The sequence below is a fragment of the Convolutriloba macropyga genome, chromosome 3, assembly GCF_964194025.1.
Source record: "Convolutriloba macropyga chromosome 3, txConMacr16.3, whole genome shotgun sequence".
Taxonomy (NCBI): Eukaryota; Metazoa; Xenacoelomorpha; order Acoela; family Convolutidae; genus Convolutriloba; species Convolutriloba macropyga.
In genome coordinates this window covers 49,433,897-49,457,578 of record NC_134470.1, presented here as the reverse complement: position 1 = coordinate 49,457,578, position 23,682 = coordinate 49,433,897, and the positions used below count along the sequence as shown (strand labels likewise).

Here is a 23,682-nt window from a genome sequence, read left to right as displayed (position 1 = left end):
TTTGTCTCTATTTGTGCTTCTTCGGTCTTCTTCTCTTCGCACTCCCTTGAAAGCTGAAAACCCTTCGTGCACGAATGCTATCCTTGATAGCCATTTTTCAAACATCATCAGGCCAATCTTCATCTTTATCATCAATATAGAACCACCACTTCTCTTTGAGAACTTGGGGTAGTTTATCTACTGCCATATACAATGTCGAGCTTGATTGCAGATCACCAATCTGCTTGTACTCTTTGAGCACATTCACAAAGTTCGAAACAATAACTGAGAAACTGATCAGACCTGTTGAGTCGTGTGGTTTCACCTGACTTGCTTTGCGAAGGCTCTCCAGTTGTGCATCAATGATCACATGAGGCCTTCCCAAATTCCTCTCCAGAATGCTTCATGCAGCACCATAGAACTGTCCAGAATAGCCCATTCCAGAGATTGCTGACGTTGCCTTGCCTGTCAGTAGAGTTTTCAGATGGCTCATCTTCTCTGAGTCTGGTATTGGTCGTTGATCCACTGTAGCAATGAACATACTAGACCACTCCGGCCATTCGAGAGGGTTTCCAGCAAAGTTGTTCAACTTCAGCTTTGGTAGGCTACTACTACCTGCGTACCCACTGTTGTATTGTAGTAGACCAGCTCTGGGGGAAACGTTTCGGTCTTCAACACTTGAGGATCGGTCTCTAGAACTGCGATATCGCGAGAAGTGACTAGACATGTTTCTTTCAGGGGTTGCTTCGAAGCGAGCTGTTGATCGTTCTGGTGTTAGAAGGTTGTCGATCCTGCTGGCCCAGTCAGAGACATCTCTCTTCTTGGGGGTCCAGTTGAAGGGTGATTTGTCTCGAGCACTGGTTGATTGGGAACGAGCATCATCGTTCTCTAATGCTGTTCTCTTCACTCTGCGCTCTAGCTCGCGCTCTTCCTCCAGTAGTTGATGCTTGGTTTCCAGTTCCTTCATTTGCATTTCCAGCTCTAGCCTGCTCCGCTCAAACCGTGCTTGTTCCAGTCGCATCTTGGTTTCGAATTCGATATCGAATTTTTTCCTCCTTTCCTCTCGCCTTTGCTTTGCTGACGATGTTTCCGAAACATTCTCCGTTTCTTGGCCACTTGCTGTTGCTCCATTTTGCACTGTTTGAGCAACTGGGCTGTCCTTTGGGTAGTTGTTGTGGCTCTCGCTGTCATTCACGGCTTGGGTTGCGTTGCTTTGCTCTGTCTTCATCTCTTGTTGCGTGCCTTTGCTTATATATGAAAGCCAATGATAGTCCAAACTTGCTTTGCACTTCCTTGCTTCTTTCAGATGTCCTTCAACGAAATTTGCTTGGTAGGGAACAAGCTTGTTTCGACGCTGCAGTTGCTTGGGTATTTCTTCCTCTAGTAGGTGGACAGTCTGTTGATAGAGGACCTTTAATTTGTTGGGTCGATCTGAATCTTCAATTATTATGTAGCCAAGACTTCTTTTAGTGTTAAATTCTTCCACTAACTCTTGAAGCTTCTTATCGTACTTGTGAGCTGTTGATTGAAGCTGCTCTCTGCTGGTTGTGCTTGACTTGCCTGGTTGCTGTTCGCTTTTGCTTTGTTGGTTTTCTTTGAGCAGGGTTCGCACTTCAATTTCTTTATTGAATTGCACTCTTCTGTTCGCCTCGCTGGCCTGTTGGTGTTGATTTGTTTGATTCTCTTTGAGGGGTGCCATCGGACCTCTCTTCATCAGATTGGACAGCATCTTGCCTTCCACTGTCCGGGTCGGCGGACCAAATGTAACGGCTGCTCTCTAATCAAAGTCAAGGAAAACTTTACACCGCCCAGTTCGATTCAGCGGTTTCAAATCTGTCCTTATATTTTGTTTTTGCAGTTAACTTTTATGAACTGTATTATCCGCTATGCTGTAGATTACCGTTGCATTACTTGTTGCTCTATTACGCTTGATAACTAATCGCTCAGCTTTGCTGTATAAAAAACTTGTTTCTCTCAGAATAACAAAATAATTCAAATTGAAACAATCAAAATTTTATTGAGTTTTTGTTAATGACTCAAATTATAAACGGACAATAGGAATTCCCGTTCTTACAAATTTTAGCCCTATAACTTGGCTACAACTATGTACAGTTTCAACCTGCTGCAGTTAGCAGTTGTAAAACGGGCTGTCTTACCAGTTGCAAATCTGATAATAATAAAATTTTTCTAACTTCAAAGTTAGCAAGTCTCTCTATTGGTTTCAATAACACCAATTTCGAACTAGAGTATGCTTCGTTAAAGCCAGTAAGAGAAACTGACTTTATGCTTTGCACAAAGTTTCTCTTACTTAGGAACTTCGTTCCTCAGAAAGAAAGTTTTGAGAATATCAAAATTAATTCTCTTTTCACAAGTCAAAGTAAAGTTAAAACTGTACAATCACTAATATGATCTACAGAAACAAGACACGATAACAAGTAATTTACCGCTCAAGAAACTGTGCTTCAATACGCACTGTATGTCAGCTTGATATAAGAAAAATTGCAAATTTCTTCTGATTCTGGGTAGTTTTTCAAGCTCTTTTTATGCTGCTAGTCACGTGGATTTACAAGTCAAATTCAACTGTTGATTGGTTGTAGATAATGATGTCGACAGAATGTGAACACTTTTCCATAACGTCATTTTTTCAGTGTAAATTTGATGTCATGGGAAATTTGTTAACCATGTAGAAGTTTTGTCGAATGTTCTGTATCAATAACAGGTTGATTCGCAATCCAATCGCAAAGAATCTGATGCAATACCGTTAAGTCGTAGTATTGTTTTGCTGGTGGTTGAGGTAGTTCGTGTTTGAGTTTTACTTCATGAATGACGATTGTGTACTAATAATAGTTGCTAAATTTATATGTTGACGAAATGACCAAATCCGTTTGGCTTCGATAGTATGTAGCATTAAATTTCGTTTGTCACACTATTCTAGCTTTAAGGCTTGAAATGACCTTGAAGCGCTGTTCAATTTGATTTCTGAGTTGTTAAGCTCAGCCGCAATAGTTTGTGTTATTAAACTTATTGGAAAACGTTTTATGGAGTGAGTAGAAGAAGCAACAGTTTCTCACAGCGGTTAGGTCCCAATAATAACATTTAGCAAAAATCAGGGAGTTAAAATTATTTAACTTTGACTTTAAATGGATAGAGAGTTTATAATAATCCTTAGTTAAGGGTTTGACTTCATGAAAGGACATGAAGAGAAGATTTTGTTGGATGAGTAATAAAACAAGAAGCGGTTTTGAAATATTTTTTTTTTCTGACACATCGTGTAATTTGTGCCCGATATTGGAAGAGGACGTGGCTCGACCGTTACATGGTTGACTTTCGCCTATTATGGTCTGTCTACCCATGGTTGACGAAAAACTCTGTAGGTCAACCAATGGATCTCGGCAACCATTAAGGTCGTCCCCAAGCCTGTTCATACCAATATCGGGCAATCAAGGCAATTGTATGCATACCCGATATTAGTTGACTCATTTAAAATATCGATAGAGATAGAAGACAGTAATTTTATAAGTCGACCTGTCTCAGCTTAGAGTACGGCACATAGTAACAACTACCCCCCCCCCCCCCCTCCCCCCCCCCCCCCCTCCCCTCTCCTCCTCGACCGACTTTGGCTCTCAATACAGTTGTGGATTGATCTCTTCAGATTGTGTGGGAGAGTGACAGTGCAGATGATGAGATTTACAGTGTCACTGTTAACCACTCAGACAGCTGGGTACTTCTTCCAGTCGATCAACCGGGGTAATCCAGTCTGTAATCAATACTTACTTCAATTTGTTAACAGAAGTGGTTTAGCCCCTCATTACAAACAGATCCCAAATACATCTATTCATCCCTATAACGAGGTGTAGAAAAAATCAATAATTAACCAGTTTTCATACAAAATTATTTTAGCCACAAAAAACCTAAGTAAAACAGAAGTAAAACCAAAAAATTCCTATAATTATTGACCAAACTTTTTCTCGCTTCCTTCTGAGTCTTTCGCTCGATGTTAATTAAAACGTTCAATAGTGTAACTTTGGCAATTTGTTCACCTTTTTGAGGAGCGTTCCTATATGATCAGAGACTAGATCATTGATTGACATTCCAGATCGATCTTCAAGATCTTCATGATAGTGATGTTCAACACTGAGGATCAAGAGGCACAGAAGAGTGAAGTGCTGAAATTCCAAGTGCCTACTCGGCCACCGAAGCCAGTGGTACACATTCACCACGTATCACAAGTCAGTACAAAATATAACAAACATTTGGTTTCTACAATTTTGCAGTCAATTGTCCCACATTTTCTGATACTAATATTGAATTCAACCAGACATGGTTACAACTAGCTTGGTAGTCCCCAGATTAGGGGAGAAATCAAGTTTCAATAATTAAAATTTCTCGAAAACTTTCCATCCTGAAGGGTAACTTTTATATTTGAATCTTTTCAATGCCTCCCCTTCCAAAAAGTTCTTCACTTCTCTTCGAAACTGACATGGATTTTTGTGTGGTGAATTGTTAGCAAAACTGTTAAGCTGAGACAAAGAATTATTGAATCGGGCTACTCTATCTCTATTAAAGTAATTATCTTCAGAACGTTTCCGAAATGTTTTTCTCGCTTCAATAAAAAACTTTTCACTTGATCTGGTCTTTGGACAACCAAAAGTTATTGACCAGTGGTCTGACGCATTCATAGAAGTTAAGCCCACTAAAATCATGTTAAGCAGAATTAGGTTGTTAAGAAATACAAAATAACTGACTGGCAATAGGCGATTTCGAATTAGGCTCTCAACGTATTCTTTGTCACCCAGAACAGAATGGCAAGTTATCCATTTTAAACTTGATCTCTGCAGTTTTTCCAAGCGTTGAAGATACTGTGGTCCTGGGTTCCAGACATTTGACGCATAAAAGACCGCAGAGAATATATATGTTTTCACCAACGTGCATTTGACAGTTTCTTTTGTGGTGCGGGGTATAACTCTTCTTAAATGATTCAGTTTTTGAAAACCTTTCTTTACCGCCATACGTGGGGATACAATTGAAGGTCTTCAAAACCCAGTAGCAATACATGGATTGGCTCAAGATATATTAGAAAATAATATTTATGTGATGAGCTCCTAAACATTTGGGAGCTTTAAGACTGTATCCGTTCAAATTCCGAAAGTAGTGCCAAAATGATTTCACAAGACTTCGGACCACATCAGCAAAAGCAAATTGCGTTTTGTAAACCACGTAAAAACTAGCTTTGAAAACCATTCGTAAAATTTGAGATCCGAAATTGAAAACAGGTAGCGATGCGATCAAATTTTGAAAATTCAGAAAAATGAAACAGCCGATTATCAAAAATATTACGAATAAGTTTTAAGTCACCATTATAAATCGTGTTTTGCTCCCTGCTCTTTGTTGGTTCAAAACAAAATATTCTGAAACAATTATAGAGTTTTTCGATGCAATATTTTGAAAACTCTACAAATTGACAAATTGCAGCAAAAAGATGGCTCGTGCTAGTCTGTGCGTAGCACAGTATGTTGCAACATACTTCTCAATGCTGCAAAACGCAAAATTACCATTAAATTCCGTCAGAAGGCCATTGGTGGTATCCTAAAGCAACGTATTTGCATTGGATCAAAGTACTACGCCGCCTATTTTTGGCGGACAAAAGCGAAAATTCTTTAGCACATTCTAAAAACATAAATTAGTCCAATTTGAATGACACAGATAAAGACAGACCATGCACACACACACACGCTGCACACAGTATTAAAAACAAAAACAAAAACAAAAACAAAAACCCTCAAAGATAATATTTCTTAAACATTATTTTTTGCATCTGATCTTCACTCAACGTTCGTCACCGTTCATTTAAGTCTTCTTCATTTTCTTTAATTAGAAGGTTTGGACTTGTTTGTATCACTGAATCAGTCATTGTAATTTTTGCGCTAAATCCTGAAATGAAAGATTTTGGAAATTTTTGAAAAAAATTGGCATTTATGATGTTTCTCGCAGATATGTTCCAAGAGGGATTTCAAGAACATAAACTGGGTTTTGAGAACTGTAAAGCCGCACTTTTTTTCAAACAATATGTAATGTATTTTTTCTTTTTATATGACTTCTGACCCTATTTGCGCTCTGCCTCTGCATTTAAAGGAACAAACTCTCTGACATTAACTCTCTGTTTCTCTCGTTCTTTTTTGTCTCTTTCTCTCTCTTACAAACAAAGACTACATGCATATACCACACATGGGCAATCACCTTCATATGCCCACACAAAGCTGCGCGCAAACGCACACACACACAGACACACACACACACACACACACACAAACAAACTAATTCAAAATTCGACACAAAAAAACAACGACCTTTTTTGTAATATTTTCTTATTGGCAACAGATTGTACTTGTGAAGTGCCACTGTTCATTTAAATTATGTTTGTTTTATCTTCAAGATTAGGTGTTGAGACAATTGTATCAGTAATTCTCATATAGAAACTAAACATTGAATTGAACTTGTTTGAAATATTTGCCCAAAACTTAGTCATTTCTGAAGTTTCATGAGCATAATGTTACAAAGTCGTTTTTTAAAATCCTGCAGATGTTAAATTTTGAAAACATAGTTTTGGATTTGAGCAAATTTAACACGGCACTTTTTGATGCTTCTAGTTTTTTGATTTCTGGCTGTTTTTGCACTCTGCATCTACTTATGTCTATTATGAAAGAGAAGGTTAAAGGCTGTCGTAAAAGGTCTTATTAGGTAATAGTAAAGAATATCGGTAATCAGTAAATTTTGCGTGTCAGATTTTTCACTCTACGAAATTTTATTCAAAGAAAGAGAGAATTTTAATATTATATCCGGGAACATAAAAAAAAAAGAAAATTATTCATTATGTCTTTCAACAATATTCTTCATTTTTTAGAAAATGCCCCTAACAAGCAAAAAAACATATTTATTTTTTTCGAATTACAGAAATAACTGCATTTTGGAAAAGATCAGTTGGAACAGAGGTCAAAGTGGTCAAAAAACGGAGAAGAGGTAAAAAATCTTCTTTTGATTTTCAAAAAAATTCTGAAGATTTGTATTACGTTTTTCATCCTGGTGATCTAAAACCTCTCAAAATCTCAATTTTCTGTGTAGTGCATTATACTATAGGATTTTTCGAACAATCTGCTTTGACAAATAAGCAAAACAAATGGAAAAGATAAGAGAAGATTTCATTACTTACTTTTCACCAATTAATTTGGTTATTTAATGTTCATTCCATGAATCCGGTTTCCTAACGTCCGTGGCGCTTTGAAATTACTGAAGCCGTTAGTTCGGAGGACATAAAAAGAAAAATTTGCTAAAACGACTCTATGATTTAGAAAAGAATACAATTTTGTGCTTTCAACTTTACATTTTCAAAGTTGATTTTTGCTAGCTCTAACTAGCCTGAAATGTTCTGCCCTCCAATAAACTGTTTAATGTATTCAAACAATGGCTATTACAATATTTTTCAATGAATAGTAAACAGAGAGACGGACATCAAATTGTTAACAAAATTTGAAAAAAAATGACTTTTTTGGGAAATTTTTGGTCAAATAGTTGAAACAGTTATTTTATAGGCTTGAAACTGTAAAGAAATACTCGAGACAATTAAAACTCTATTTAGCCTAACTAAATTTGCTACAAATTCCTCCGTTTTATTCTACTTTGAATTTCAGCGCAATCTGCCAATTAAGACGATCGAGTTATCTGAGTTATCGAGTTAATTTTGACGATAGGTTTTCCAGTAATATTTTTCTTTGTTTTTTAATATAAAGCAAAGAAAAGGTACCAGATGACAGCAGTCAAACAATTTTTTTAACTAAAAACTTTGTAAATACTTCTTTTTTTCGAACTATAAAATCTTTAATACATTGATACATGATTAAAAAGAATCAGTTGGGTTGCAGAAAATAAAACAATTGAGGTTGCAATCATTGAGCAGATTTTGAGCTTGTTGAGAATGAAAGGTAGTATTGCTAGTGTAAAACCTGGTTCAGCACTTATCTACCGTCAACCAATCGCGCAAAGAGAAAAGTTTAGCAAAACAAAAACAGAATCTAAAATATTTTATCGGAATTTGATTTATACGTCAATAAATTTGGCCCTCAAATTATTGAATTGTAAATGAGTCCAACTAACGGAATCATTAGATTCTCATTAGATTTTCTGATAATCAATTCTGACACCTTTTTTGTCTATTTCTGACCATTTCTTATGTTTCTAATATGCTATTTCCCTTATTTTTCATTTGAAAATTTAGCTTACGATATTCCGATTACATTCCTGTCATTTTCTATGGTTTCTGGCATTATTTTAATCAAGAACTCTCAATCCGGGACTGCACATTCGGGATGGATCAGACGAGGGAAGAATGACAAATAGTAGAGAACTTTTTGCTTTCTTTGAACGCTTTTTATCGCACCCGTCTGGACTAATAATGAACTATGATCTTGAATGAGCTTTGTAACTATATTTGCGTTTTTCACGAAAAGGTGCACTCGGAATTTTTTTTACTTGATGTACTCTTTTGGTAGCATTTATGACTGTATGGTTTTACAGGCCTTCTTCATAATTGAGTGGCTACACGAGGGTGCCAAAGGAGTCAACCAGACAGCTGGCTTCCAAGCATACATTGATGGAAAGAAAGCAGGGAATGTGCTGGATCCAAACTTCTTCAAAGCCAAAATCGCTAGCAAACCAGAAAAGTTAGCCATGATTACAAAAGCAAACTTAGGGAAGTGCTTAAAATATGTCCTAAAATAGAAAAATATGAGCTGGGGAACTTTTAAGGGAACTGAAGCGAATATGAACTGTTCTCAGCAATATTAATTCTTGACTTTTAGTTTTCGGCTCGTTCTCAGCTCCTATAGGGCTTCAAACTTTCCTCAGGAGCTCCTTTCTCAGCTATTATAGGGATTCAAACTAGATTATACTTTCAGCTTACATCTTGTGTTGAGTTACTATTTATTTACAACCTGAGTTGTCTTTTCATTACTTTGGCCTGGGACCTGAGTCAAGGCTCTTATTGAAGATTTAAGCAATATTCATTACTGGGTGCTTGAAATTTTTACCGAATGTGGAACGAATGCTACCACGAATAAACCATCGTTACGCTATTGTATAGGTTTTTTTACTGAAAATTGCTTTTAGAAGGATACTTTTAAACTACGCCAATAAGATATTAAGAAATATTTGGCTAGAGATCTTATTTTAAAGCATTCTGCTCTCCTGATGAATGTGAAATGTTTCAGCGTGTACTCAATCCGACTGGTGGCTCTAAGTAGCAACCCTCAGATAGAAGACTCAGAGATGAGTGACCCTCTCCTCGTTCCCACTGACCAGGACACCATTGACTACTACAAACAGATGTACATTGACATGCACGGGTAAGACACTAGCCCCTCACATGGTGTTAAATCTGCTTAATTTCTAAATTAGTAGTTTTACAATGCTCCTGGACATTATTTATTCCCTGTAGTGTAATTTTTGAAGAAGTATGCCACTGAAACAAAACTTGAAATGTCTTGATGAAATCTTGGTAAGATTCTTGGTAGAACGCTAAGATATCCCCTCAAGCGCACACGCACAGACATTCATAGTCCAGTCATTACAGTGCAAAATCTTTGATGCCTAAGAAAGCCAAAGTTTATATGTGAAAATTAAGACTATTTAGTAATACATACGGACACCTTGTAATACACTCTGAAAAAAGCTCAGGTAAATATATCTGAAAAAGCACCTGACCTTACCTGAACAGTTCAAGTAGATTTATCTCACCTGAACCATACATGAACACACCTGAAAAATGCCCGAATTTTACCTGAAAAATTCAGGTATTACTGCCCGAACTTTTACCTGAACTTAACTGAAATTTAACAGAAAAAGAAATACCTGAACTGATCAGGTAGTTTAAATAGTTCAGGTAATTTTACCTGAATTTTAACTGAACTTTCAGGCAAATTTTGCATGAAAATTTAGGTAAATTTACTCGAAATGTTCAAACTACCTGAACAGTTCAAGTATTTTTTCAGGTAAATTTCATGTAAGTTCAACTGGGGTTGAGGCTTTTTTGCTTTCATGCAAGGATCATCTAGTATTTCATACAATCCATATTGATTTTATAATACGATCCTTGTATGAAACCAAAGAAATCATATATGATCCTAGTATGATCACCAAGAAGCGTGCATCTATTTTTCATAAATGTTTTACCATTTATGTTTTTTTTCTTCGGTAGGGCATCACCTATGTGGTTCCCCAGTCCAAATAGATAACTAAAGTTTTGATTTAACCGGACGCCAGTTTATAAATGCTCATTTAAAAAAAGTAATTTAAAATTTTTTTGCATAACATCAAGTTTGTTTTGTGAATATGTTTAAACTGCGAAGTTATTCTTTTAGCACAAACAAAGAATCAAATGTGGATCGCAAATGCGATATAATAATTTAATAAGTCCTCTTACCACATTATACAAGAATTTGTGGCACCAGTCAATGTTTTATGTGTCGTATATGACCTTGTATGGTTTCCAAGAAAACTTTTCAACTTCAATAGAAAATGAAAGTTATGCAGTTGTTAGGCTTTGAAAATTTTTGTATGATCCTTGAAGAATTTCAAGGAAATCATATATGATCCTTGTATGACTACTAAGAATTCCTACAAGTCATATATGACCTAGTACGAAATGAAAGAAAGTCGTATGATCAGTGACCGCGGGGAAGTCCTGTGAGATACAAGCGCTTCTTCAGTTTGAATTTGACGCCCTTTAGAGCTCGTTGAATATCTGACAAATGGTCTGAACGGCACCTCAGTTTTAAATTTCTTTTAAACAAAGTTCATATCAGTTATTGGGGTTCGTATTAGACTCATACCAAATAATCATTTTCAGAACTACCTGGCAACTCATTTCAGAATAACTTTATCAGATCATCTATCACCTACTTTATCTAGATTTTTGGCTCTCCTCTTAAGGAAGAAGTCAATGATAGTATTATTAAGCGAAAACTCAGCAGTCTCCGAAGATCGCACTTGTAACTGCAGACTGGTGGCTCAGAGAGATGTTTTTATTGGTGGCGATAGTCATGCAAACTGATGGAGATGAAGTAACTTAACTTTGAGACTTAACAGTATTAACTTATCCGTGGCGGGCTGATGGTTTCGCTGGGATAACCTGGCCGTGGTTTCTGATTACGTCTCACAATGGAGGAAAACCATGGCAATGCACGGTGGTCCATTCAGGCTCGCGACCAACAGATCTCTAAAAAAAGAAATTCTTTGTTTCTTTGGTTAATGCAGGTAAAGTTGCAAAAATTATGCTATTTTACTGCATCGGTAAAAAATCTATTGTTTCTGAAAGATTAATTTACGATTATATAGCTTTGCTTTACGTCGGCTTGCTTTAACTTGGGTGTACTTTGAGTTCACTGATTAAATTCTCATTAAATTGTTTCTATTTTTGAAATGATCTGGTTCTCATTTTCAGAACGCAAGAGTGGTAAGAATTGAACTGTTTAAAGCACAGATTGTGCTTTGAGTCAACCTAATATTTTCAATTTCAAAATAATTATCATTTTCGTTTCGTTTCTGAATTATGATATTTAACAATATTATTTTCAGATTTGATATTTAACTTTTGAATTTCTTTCTGTTTAATCAAATTTTTCATCACAATCACTTTGAACATAATCAAACACGTTTTTTTCTATGATTAAACAAGTTTAATTGATTTCTGTAATCATATTTTGAAAAATGTTGGATGTATTCTTTAACCTTTCTTTCTTTAGCAATTAATTCTCTTATTTCTAAAACCGGCTAATGTTATAGTTATTGGCTTCAAAAAACATTGCAAACATCGCAATCAGATCTAGTATGATGGATAGACGACAATCAAAAGGCTTGATAAATAAACAAATTATTTGAATAGAAGTAAAATATTTTGCTTCTGAAGAAAAACGAAAGATCAGTTATGCAGCATCGAACACTGTTTTAATGGTAAAAAAGGCTAATAGTTAAATTGTTTCCAAAGATAGTAGCCGCTTGCAACATGACATTAGCCCACTTATTCAAATTTTTGGAAGAAAATACCAAACTATTTTGTGGCAAGAAAAGAATAGAATATTTGGATTATTCGCACATTTTTCAAGCAAATAGAGAAACAATTAAAACGATTAATCAAACATTTGCAAATATCGGAGGGCGTTCTCTCGTAACATTTTTCAGCGCTGCCAGGACTGTGTTCAAGAAAAATTTGCAACCAAAAAAAGTTCATCAGCAACTTTTGTTTGGTCTCCTCTCATTGTGCGTTATATTAAAAAATTATGACAACAAAACTCTCAGGTTGTTTGAGAGTTTCAGTAGAAAAAAAAGAACTAGGTTTTCTAACGAGCAGCCGTTTTTTCAAAAAGAAAAACGAATCCCTGGCAATCGAGTCCTTGGCACAACTATCTATTGTCCTGCAGAAGAGCCAATTTTTTGTAGTTTTTCGACAAGAACAAAAAGGGCCTCAATCACCTTGATTGAAAATATTGCTTGTTACATTATAACTTGTGTAATTTTATTTAAAGAAAAGGACGTAAAAATTTGTGAGAACTATAAGCCTATCTCAATTACTCCAATGTTTGCAAAACTCTTTGAGCGTATACTTCTCAATCAGGTTAACGAATTTATACAAAAAGAAAAAAATTTGAACGGTACACAGTTTGGATTTCAAAAACATAAGTCTTCTACAAATGCTGTTTTACACTTAATCGAAGCTTTACAAGAAAACTACGATAACTTAAAAATTTCAGTTGCTGTTTTTACTGATCTAGCTAAAATATTTAATTCAATATTGTACAAAATTTTTCTCAAAAAGATTGAAGCTTACGGTTTTTCAGAAAATGCAATTGAATTTTTTGCTTCTTTTCTTAAAAACAGACAGCAGTGTGTTAAGATAAATGATGTTTACTCAGAATGGTTGGAAACAAATCATGGTGTTCCACAGGGAACGGTTTTAGGGCCATTTGTTTTTCTTCTCTACATTAATGATTTTCGAGAAAAGGTACAAGGAAACTTCGACATAATTCAATTTGCTGATGACAAAAGTTTCCATTTTAGCAGAAACAATGTCAGCGAACTGGAAAAATGTGTTTTTGAAATTCTGGAGAAAACAGATAATTATCTAATGCAAAACAAATTAACCATGAATACCGGTAAAACTGAACTTCTTTGCGTCTCGAAAGAGAATGAAAATTTTGATCAAATATTTTTTCGGGGACAAGAAATTAAACAACAAAGTCACTGCAGATACTTGGGTATAATGATTGATTCTAAATTAAATTTTCATGCACAACTCAACAAACTCCTATCAAATACGGCCACAGCAATTAGATCCATATACCTTTTACATTATCAGTTACCTCTGAAAGCACGATTGATGTTATTCAAATCCCTAGTCCTTTCTCATTTAACATTCAGTGCTCTATTTTTTCAGCACCTGAATTTCTCTGCAATGCAGCGAATTAATCGACAAATCAATTGGGGAATTAAAGTTTGCTATATGAGCAATAAGTTTGAGAGATCTACAGATCTCTTAGTAAAATCTGACATTTTGCCTGCAGAACTTTTAATAAGCCAGATGAGTGTTTCAAAACTTAGGAATGATACTTCATTATTGAAATCAGACGGCACTGAGAGTTTTTTTTTCTAAGTGGTAATGTCTTAGTAAGAAAAAACAACAGAACTGAACAGCTAATTCTCCTAATGTCGAGCAGTCGATCATTACAAAAAAGAAGCATCCAAAAACGGAATAAACTTCCGCCTGAAGTCCGGACTATCAGATCACGCTCAAAGTTTAAACGCATGTTAAAACAGCATCTGCTCCAACAATTCAAACTTGTACCGCTGGAAAGGAACGTTAGTGGCTTCAAAAGTTATTTTTACCTTTAAAAAACGGAACCACTAATTTTGATTTTTAACATTGTACTAATTTTGTATATATAATTTTAAACTTGTAATATTTAACCCATTTTTGGGTTATATTTTCAATTTATTTGTTTAAACAAAAAAAGCAGGTAGTTGTAGGCGAGATTGAGTGTTGTCTCGATAACCTAAAATTTCAAAGTTTGATAGCTGATATCGCGTCGGCATCTAGAAACTTATGTTTTTAAGCCAATTCTCTTTTTCTCGTAGTTTGGCTGATGTGGATCTGGACCTCCTTGGAGGGGGCAGACTGGGCGCAGCAGGTGAGAGGAGGGGTGAAATGAAACTGGCTCTAGTGGAACTCAGTGATGTTGTCATGACATTCAGAGTCTTAGACCTGGACAGTGGTAAGAGACTATGGCGTGATCAGTTGAACAAAGTTAATTCCATAAATGACCAAGCATGAATTTACTTCTTTTTCACCCTATTCATTTAACCCCGATTTATTCACTCCTCTATCATTTAACCCCTCTCTCATTTCACCCCTCTATCATTTCATCCCGCCAAATAGCAGTCGACATTAAAGGCATGTTTTGTCATAATTAAGTGGATAGTTTAATACCACGTTCGGTTGTGATAGTTTCATATCAAGTCCCACGGGCCGCTAAGGCATGGCCATGGCCCACAAGGCATGGCCAAATGATTATATTGCTAATTTAATAATCCTTATTTTATAAAAAAAGATTAAAATTGGGTGAAATGATAGAGGGGTTAAAAGATAGAGGGGTTAAATGATACAGGGGTGAATAAATCGGGGTTTAATGATAGGGGGTTAAAAGAATAGGGGTGAAAAAGCGGGACACCGAATTTACCACAAAGAATATTTTGCGTAATTAGTTAACCGCTGACGATATTTGACCTAGATATTCTAATTTATTTTCTATTTCATAAAATGGCCGTAAACAAGAGCTCACCGCAACTTTGTTTAATGTTTTTATGCCACATTTTTCGTCACATTTTGGCAGATAGTGTTGCTCATGTGAAAGTTGAGTGGAACTCATTCGACTCAGCTGAAACAAAACAGCTGTTGCTTCCTGCTGATCAGAAGGATATTTCTCTGGACACATTCGGGGGAGGGGTGAACCACTTCATCCGGTTTTTCGGGGTTGAAGAACACGGGATTGTAGTGACAAAAAGCAAACAGATCACGGCACTTAGTGCTAAGAAGTTGGAGCCACCAGTACTCAAGGCAAAGTATGAATATTTACGTGAATGACGAACTTCCTTTTTTAAACCAATAACTCGGGGAGTGAAATAATACGCTGCCTTTTTGAAAATTGTAATTCTTGCCATTATCGAATGGTGGAAAATTAAAAATATATATGGCAAATCGGAATGTGCCTGAATCAATGAAAAATTGATGAGCAGTGTTACAAGTTCACATTCCAGAGAGCTAGATTTTTATATCGCGATCTGCTGAGCAATGATGCCATTCAATCTGCTATTGTTCGTTCTCCCTCTGCTCGAAAACATTTAAAAACATGGAATTCAGTGGCCTAACCTTTACGTTAAGCAAAATTTGCGAATTCTGAGAACCAGTATACTGTTTAACGTTAGTCAGGTTGAGAAAAGTGAATGAATTTTACTTTAGAAAAGTGTCGTTCGAAGAGCTGATAGTATCGTGGTCATCTACGAGAGATGCGAAGGAATTGATGATTGGGTACAGAGTGTTCATAAATGGGAGACAGATCACAGAAGTGGACAACACAGTCACTGAGTATGTCTTCACGAAAGGACAAATGTGCAGAGAGTACAAGTTTGAAGTACAGGTGAGGTTGTCTTAATGGTAACTGTGGCTTCTGACTCTAGCTGCAATTCCGTCCGAAAAATATACCAACATTCTTTTGAGCAGTATTTTAAGGGAAATTGGTCAAAAAAGATCATCTGCAGAAAGTTAAAAAAAAGTTCTGACTATTCCATTGTTCAAAAAGGTCAAAAACCATCAGAAATGCAGATTGCATAAAACTTCCCATTAAATCGCTTTTTCCCTAGATGACGTTTATAACCGGCTTTTCCGAGCGCGGAGAAGTTGGTTTTGATAGAAAGATTTAAGTGGTGGAACAGAAGAGAAACATTTTTGGCAGTCGTGTTCTGCTCCCTGTGCTATCGTTCTTGAAGTGGGGAAAAGAATAGTGTATTTTGGGCAAAAGTTGCAATTTTGCGCCAATAAAAGACCAGAATAAAAGAACTTTTTTTGAGCTGTGTTTTGCCAGGAAACGGTTGAAGAAGTTTATCTTCTAAAAAGTTCAATAAGCTCAAAAGAGATAGAAAATTATCAGAGAAGTGCATTTACTAAATTTACTCATGCAGAACGCTTTGTTACCACGTTTTTCACCGTTTATGACCACTCGTCCCAGGCGCGGAAAAGTTGGTTGTGATAGATAGCGATTTTCCACTTAATTGATGGAAACATATGGAAAAATTTTTATTGTTCTGCTCCATCCCCTATCTTGTTTGCCATGAAGAGATTACTTCTGCAAACATATTAAAACTTGATCCTGGAACTTCTCAAATATTATTGCAATGATGCCCACAACTGGGCCGAATAATGATTTATATTACACGAGTCGTATTTAAGCTGAGTTCTGATTTCATCTTTTAAGTACAACATATTATCTCACCATAACATGAAGGTGGTTCAAAAACAATCAAACCATATTTAAGGACTAGCCTAAAAACTCGAATGATCACAAATTGTTATTTTATCATCGGATCAAAATGATATAATCAAGCAAGAATATGATTACAAACGTGCTAGTTAAGTCTTTTAAGTGCCAGAACAATTGTTTTGCAACCATTTTCTTCAAGCTATTTATTTGTGACAAATTTCAGGCGTTGGCTAACCAAGAATCACTTGATAGTAAAATATCGAAACCTCTGGTGGTGTTGTGGCCCGGGATAATTACACCAGACATTGACGAGGTCATGACCACAACTGGAAACGCAATCAAAATTGCATGGAACAGGCCATTCTCAAGCAAAAATGTACAGATTTTGGGATATTGGGTGAGTAAACGGAGATAAATTAATGTTTTGACAGAGAACTGATTAAATTGCTGGTGCAGATTACATTGCTCAAAAATTAAATATTTGTATTTGAAACTGAGGAAAAACGTACTGACATCTATGACAAATCTAACATTTCTCTATGTCTTCCACGCATCATGTGATAGATCTATTAATATAATGAAAAAATTGATGATCTGGAAAGGAGAGCCGGATTCAAATTCGGGCACTGTATGTTTTTGCTTTCTAATAGCGGCAAAGCGATAGCCGGGGCTATTATTGGTCTTCTCATAGTTTTCTTACAATTCAAAGACTTTTAATTGTATTGGGGTTCCATACTTTTTACGACCAGAAAGGGGAATTCTGTTTTTTTGATTTTTTTGTGAGTGAGCTAGCAAAAAAACTGGAAGATCAGGCTTTGTTACTAAGCACATTTTTTCCGAGTTTTCACATAAAATTCTGCAAAATTTATTTCAAAATTACCACTGTCATTTGAAATTAGGTATCTGAAATGTTAGTTTTTTTCTGGGAAGACGACTACTAGTTGTTCCCGGAATTCTCTCGTCTAAGATCTGTTAAGATCTAGTCAGACCAGCTCTTGGATTTTTGAAGTCAAATGGGAGTGATGATTTTGGTCACTTTGAACAGGAAGTTGAGCTCTAATTTTAACGTGAGAAAACGGTGTTTCAACAGAAAATTTTTAACACTATCGCGGTTCTTGGTTCACATGCGGTAACTTGACGTTCATTTTTACTGCTTTTTCCTTCAGTTTTTTTAACTTACCTTATTCTCAATTTTTTTCCTAATCTGTTTATATTCCATTCTAGTCTCGTTTTTAGTACAAGCGAATGCTTTAATTTTTAGCTGAGGACTTGTCCCGCAATGTTTTTTCTCTTCGTGAGGATTTTGGTTTCAACCATATGACGTTGCGTTCACTTCAAACCTAATCTTTGTTTTGTTTTTGTTGAAGATTTGACTATAATATATTCCACTATCAAAATGACTTTTTTTACATTAAGTCAAAGATTCATGGCGATAAAGTCAACTGAATGTTTGTCACTCTAATTGAAGATTATTTAAGAGCACCTTATAGAAACGACAATGAATTATACAGATCTAATTAAAATATAATATCTGAGCAATTACTTGAAAGAAGATAAATTTCTCTTTTTTTTGTCTGTACGTATTCTTTCAGTACTTTATGCATCCCCCTCTCCCCTTTACAGTGCACGTGTCATTGCATACATTTTCACTATGTAATGGTATGTCAATGCGTCTCCGGTGTGAAGATAATATGCACCCACTTAGCTTGGGTTACAAACGGAAAGGATCCCTAATTTTATCTTTTTGTAACTGCAAAAAGAAAGTGCTTATTTTTTTCATGCCCTCTTATGAAGCAGACAGAGAAATATATGTGTAAAAGCTTTTCATGAAGGGTTTTTTGTTCACGAGCGGGTTTTCAATTTTTCACGTTCTTCCTTTTTGTTTTTCGAGATTTCTATGGTGAAAAAAGTGTTAATTTAGACGAAAGCTATATTTTTTAGAATTTTTTTGAAGGTTTGGTAATAAATGGAAGCTTTACGCCAATTTACAAGTTTTTGAACTATTTTATCGGTAATATTCTTCCAGCGACTTGAGGTCCATTTGTTTTCTGATTGCCTCTACTTTTAAGTGAATATATTTATAATGCCCGTCGACAGATTCTGTTTGAAGAAAAAAGGCCTGGTTTTTATTACTAAACATATTTTTCTACTAGTTTGCACATAAAAAAATTGTAATACCTTTTTTTCGTTTTCTTGCTGTTGTTTCCTTTTATTTCAAAATTAACACTTTTTGTGATTATTGTACATTATTGAAAATTGTGTGAGCACCTAAGTTGTCTCGATTGAATTATGAAACAATGTTTTTTATTTTATTTGTTCTTGTACTAATTGAAAATATAAATTATTTTTGTAATTGTTTTTTCCGGTAATATACTCTAATTGAAGATTATTTAAGAGCACCTAATAGAAACACCAATGAATTATACAGATGCTCAATCAAAACATAACATATGAGCCCTTACTAAAAAGATATATTTCTCTTTTTTTGGTTTGTGCTTCTCCCATCAGTACGTTGTGGACCCCCGATTTACAAGGCACTTGTCATTACATACTTTTTCATTATGTAATATTAAGTCAATGCGTCTCCGGGGTGCAAATAATAAGCTTGTGGCACAAACATAAAAGATCCCTGATTTATCATTTTGAAACTGCAGATCTGCGAAGCAATTGTGGCTTTTTAGTGGCGATCTGCCAGCTCTGTTTGAATTTTTAAAATTCTGCTTCGGAATATTTCAAGCAAACCTAAACGAATTGGCAATGAAACAGCATACAGCGCTTTAATTTGCTCACGATTCTGTAATATCCAAACCGAAAAATTTTTATTACATTATTTTTTAATATCGCACGATGCGACAAAACATGATGGTAATACTATTGGTTGAGTAACTGGTTAGTTGACATGAACGCTCACAAAAACAAAGTTTTTTTCTGCAGAAACTTTAAAAGGAACAGCTAGCTATTTTAAAACTTCAATTAACTTTAATTGTATTATTGTTCTCGACGTTGTAGATTTACTGCAAGATGAACCAAGAGCATGCGGAGGACTTGCGTGCTGAGAAGAGGATGATAGTTGGTCCTCTTCCCTCAGAGACGACCAGCTACCAGTTTGAGAATCTCTCCACTGTCTGTCAGTACGAGATACACATGGAACTCAAGGTACACACCTAAGGACCTAAACAAATTTTAAAAGGAATGTATAACAAATTTTTAGGGCCTAAACAGGTTTAATAGCCTGTTGCCAATTTAGCAACTGATCGCTTAGTCAATTCCCCCCAATTTCGAAGATCTGCATCATTTGAATGAAAATATTTTGATGGCCAATTTGAGTTAAAAACATTACTGGACGCGCATACCTAAAATAGCATACCTGAAGTTCGAAAAGATGAGCTGCGAATTCTGTTCTTGCTAAAGAATCTGGCAACTGTCCGGACGTCTACTGAAAAATCTCTAGCGCTGTATATTCTCTTGCTAAATAATTAAGTTTTGCTCATTTTAAATTTTGGAACTTTCAGATTGCCGGTCTTGACCAATTCCTGCAATCGAATCAACTAATGCTGCAGCCTGTACGTTTCCCACATGCCCCAGTCATCAAAATAACCCTCAACGGACAAAATGAGAGGCCACAGTTGGAACAGGAAATCTGTCGGCTCTTACGTAACTGGTGGATTATGAACGGATTCGGTACCTCCTCGGCTTCGTTCAACAAGTCTGGTGGGAGTTCGGACGAGCGACAGGAAATCAACGACTTGTATCGGAAGATGGAGCCAGTTTTGACCAAATTAGCACAGTTCACGGGAAAGATAGAGGGTGAAATTACGTGGGATCGATTAGATAGTGAGAACAAGGATAAGATAAGTGGATTCAAAGTTATGGTCAATGGATCACAAGTAGGCGCACTTCTGCCCAAAAATCAAAACAAGTTCAACTTCAAGGTGAATTTTGCTTACAAAATCATTCCTTCAAGGACCAAAATAAAACTAATGAAATAATCCTGTCGGTGGCTCTAGAAAATATTCATTGTGTAAAATGTAGTAAAATGATATAGCATATTTGTTCCGACCCCACTTGTGGGGGAAGGAACTATATACTCAAATGGGTTTTTTTTGTTCAGTCAATTTTGGCCGATCGATATATTCATCGTAGAGAAATGTGAGGGTATCATTAAAAAGCTCGTCCAGCCTAGAATTTGAAATTAAAAAGATTTTTTGGATTTCGTATTTTTCGAGGAGTTATCGAGGATTGACGTTTAGAGTGAACACGTCATATTTGGTATGATTTCGTTCACATTTAGTATAATTTTTCTTCAAATTATGACCTTTTCTTTAAAAATTTTTCATTCAAAATTACATTTCACGCCCAAAAGAATCAATTTTGTATTCCTAATACAAAAAAGTGATAAAAAGTTCTGGTCTCATAGGGAAGTTTACTATAAAAAAAAATCGAATTCTATTTGAAAGCTGTTTTATAAAAAAAAAACTTTATATTTTTAGGTCACTTAGAAACTGGTCACTTTTCATATCAGGGTTTGGTTAATTATAAAGCTGATTTACAGTAAAATGACGCCCAATGAACAGAAAACACGTTTTCAAGGAATTGCACATGTTTTTATGGCTCCGACTCTGAGCGTTTGTAATTTTTAAAAAAAAAATTTGATTTTTTTGGAGGTCTTACTAAATTTTTGGAGCCCTATGGAATAGAATCGTTGAAAAAAGTGCGTTGGGTTTCGTAATAAGAATTAGTGAAGCTATTCAGTGCTTTGATTGGACAGCTAATGACTGTTAAGCCTCTATATATAATTTTTTCGAAAATGTGTTTTTAATTATTAACCGCCCAATGAACAGAAAACACGTTTTCAAGGAATTGCACATGTTTTTTATGGCTCCGACTCTGAGCTTTTGTAATTTTTTAAAAAAATTTTGATTTTTTTTGGGGTCTTACTAAATTTTTGGAGCCCTATGGAACAGAATCGTTGAAAAAAGTGCGTTGGGTTTCGTAATAAGAATTAGTGAAGCTATTCAGTGCTTTGATTGGACAGCTAATGACTGTTAAGCCTCTATATATAATTTTTTCGAAAATGTGTTTTTAAATATTAACCGATCATAAACTTATTTTTGTAAACTATTAGTCAGTTTCAGTACTGACAGGATCCCCTTCCTTTCTACTGCAACCAAAAGTTTAGCGGTTTTATCTTCTAACTAATGGTTTTATGACTTCGATGCCACAAGATTTCAAAAACAATTTAAAATTTTTGGATATTTTCGTATTTTTGAATACTTTTGAAATTTCATCACATTATTCTAATTTGGATAGCTCCCATTGGTTTAGGGCAGACGTTCAATGGATCATAGATAAAGTTTTTAGAGAAAAGCTTATGGTTTAAATGGCTTCGGCACTTTCTTCTCGCACTTTTCTACAGGTTTTTTGGTTTTTGACTGTATTTGTTGTTGTTTTCATAGTTAGAAGACTTATTGTGATATCTTATTGATTACCCATGCTTAATAAACACCTTTGTTATTCTATCGAGCCATGACTGAGCGTATTTATTAACTTCTGTTCAAAGCTATTGAACTTATTGTCTGTTAAGACTTTAAAAACAATTTTTCAAAAAAAAAATTGAACATTAACCAATTTTAAACTTATTGTAATGATATTTAAGAAATTCTCAATCATAACCAGAACCCCTTCCTTTCCTACTGCAGCCATTAAATGTTTTTGGCTACCTTTTTCGTTCTATCTCCTTTTTTTATGGCTTAAATGCCGCAAGGTTTCAAAAAAAAATTAAATTTTTGGATGTTTGTGTATTTTTGGTTCCTCTTGAAATCTTATCACATTATCCTAATATTGATAGCTGCAATTGGTTTTGAGAAAACGTTAAATGGAACAAAGATAAAATTTTCAGATAAAAAGATATGGTTTAAAAGCCTGCGACACTCTCTTCTCGCATTTTTCTAATGAATTATTGGTTTTTGTTATTGTTTTTGTTCCAAAGCTTTTGAACGTTAACCAATCCTAAACTTATTTTCGTGAATTGTACGAACGCCTCAGTAATTACTTGAACCCAATTTCTCCTACTTCAACAAAAAAAATGAATTTGCGGCTTTATTTTCTAATTATTGGTTTGATAAAATCGATGCGCGAGTTTTCATAAGTTTTTCGGACATTTGGAAAATTTCTGGATTTGTTTGTAGTTCTTCTGAAATCTCATCAAATTATCCTCTTAGTGTTAGTTCCCATTGGCATAGAAAAAATGTTCAATGAATCATAGATAAAGTTTATAAAGAAAAGCTTATGGTTTAAATAGCTTCGGCACTTTCTTCTCGCTTTTTCCTACTGAATTTTTGGTTTTTGCCTGTATTTGTTGCTGTTTTCTTAGTCAATGAAATATTGTAATGTCTTATCTTATCGATGACTTGTCAGTTACAATATTTTTGTTGTCCAATCGAGGCATAACTCGATGGGAGGCTAAAAGAGCTCCCATCGAGCTCTTTTATTGCCTTTCGCTGAAAGCAATTGAGTTTAATGTCGTTGATACTACCGGTTTTCTCAGAATTTTCGTGGTTTCAAGGTATTTGTTCATAATTATTGATATTGTGAAGTCATATTTGAAAAAATTTCAAGTTGTGAAAAAATAAATGGATGATAGAAAAGTTAATAACGAAAATTTTTTTTTAATGGCTTTGACACTTCTCTCGCTCATTTTTTTTTGAATTAGCGGTTTTTGCATAATTTTTTTAATCATTAGGTAAGCGTAAAATGCTGACCGGTCTCAGAAGCTTGTAAGTGAGCAATTCAAGGATTGATATTACCCGAGGCAGTCATTTTATAGCGACTAGTCTCAAAGTTTGAGAGATTATACATTTTCAATGATTTTTTATTTTTCAGTTTTGTTTTTTTTCCGTCAACTTGTAGCTTATTCTCATAATTGAGAGGTCTAATTCAATTTTTTGAACTAAAAAATTTTAAATATCTAGTGATACCATGTCGTAACTGTTGTTTTCTTTGTGGACAATATGCGTTTAAACGAAAGTTTTACTGGTGTACTTGTGTTTCTTTTTCTCTTCTTCTTTTCACATTCGGGTAACAACAGATCCCAATAATTTTCAAATGTGGCACCAATGCACAAATT

The 23,682-nt window shown here is 35.2% G+C and overlaps 1 protein-coding gene across 3 annotated transcripts in view; it reads left to right on the top strand.

Annotated features, from left to right (window-relative positions):
• The window catches only part of LOC142336253 (uncharacterized), a 372,851-nt gene that overhangs the window by 264,685 nt on the left and 84,484 nt on the right, over window positions 1-23,682 (top strand). For all 3 annotated transcript variants that reach the window (XM_075384943.1, XM_075384942.1, XM_075384941.1), the window contains 10 exons: window positions 3,632-3,726; window positions 4,076-4,208; window positions 8,548-8,693; window positions 9,240-9,374; window positions 14,158-14,294; window positions 14,913-15,141; window positions 15,539-15,716; window positions 16,780-16,953; window positions 19,566-19,712; window positions 20,069-20,488. In XM_075384943.1, the coding sequence (XP_075241058.1) occupies window positions 3,632-3,726; window positions 4,076-4,208; window positions 8,548-8,693; window positions 9,240-9,374; window positions 14,158-14,294; window positions 14,913-15,141; window positions 15,539-15,716; window positions 16,780-16,953; window positions 19,566-19,712; window positions 20,069-20,488 (1,794 nt within the window). The remainder of the gene's footprint in view (window positions 1-3,631; window positions 3,727-4,075; window positions 4,209-8,547; window positions 8,694-9,239; window positions 9,375-14,157; window positions 14,295-14,912; window positions 15,142-15,538; window positions 15,717-16,779; window positions 16,954-19,565; window positions 19,713-20,068; window positions 20,489-23,682) is intronic.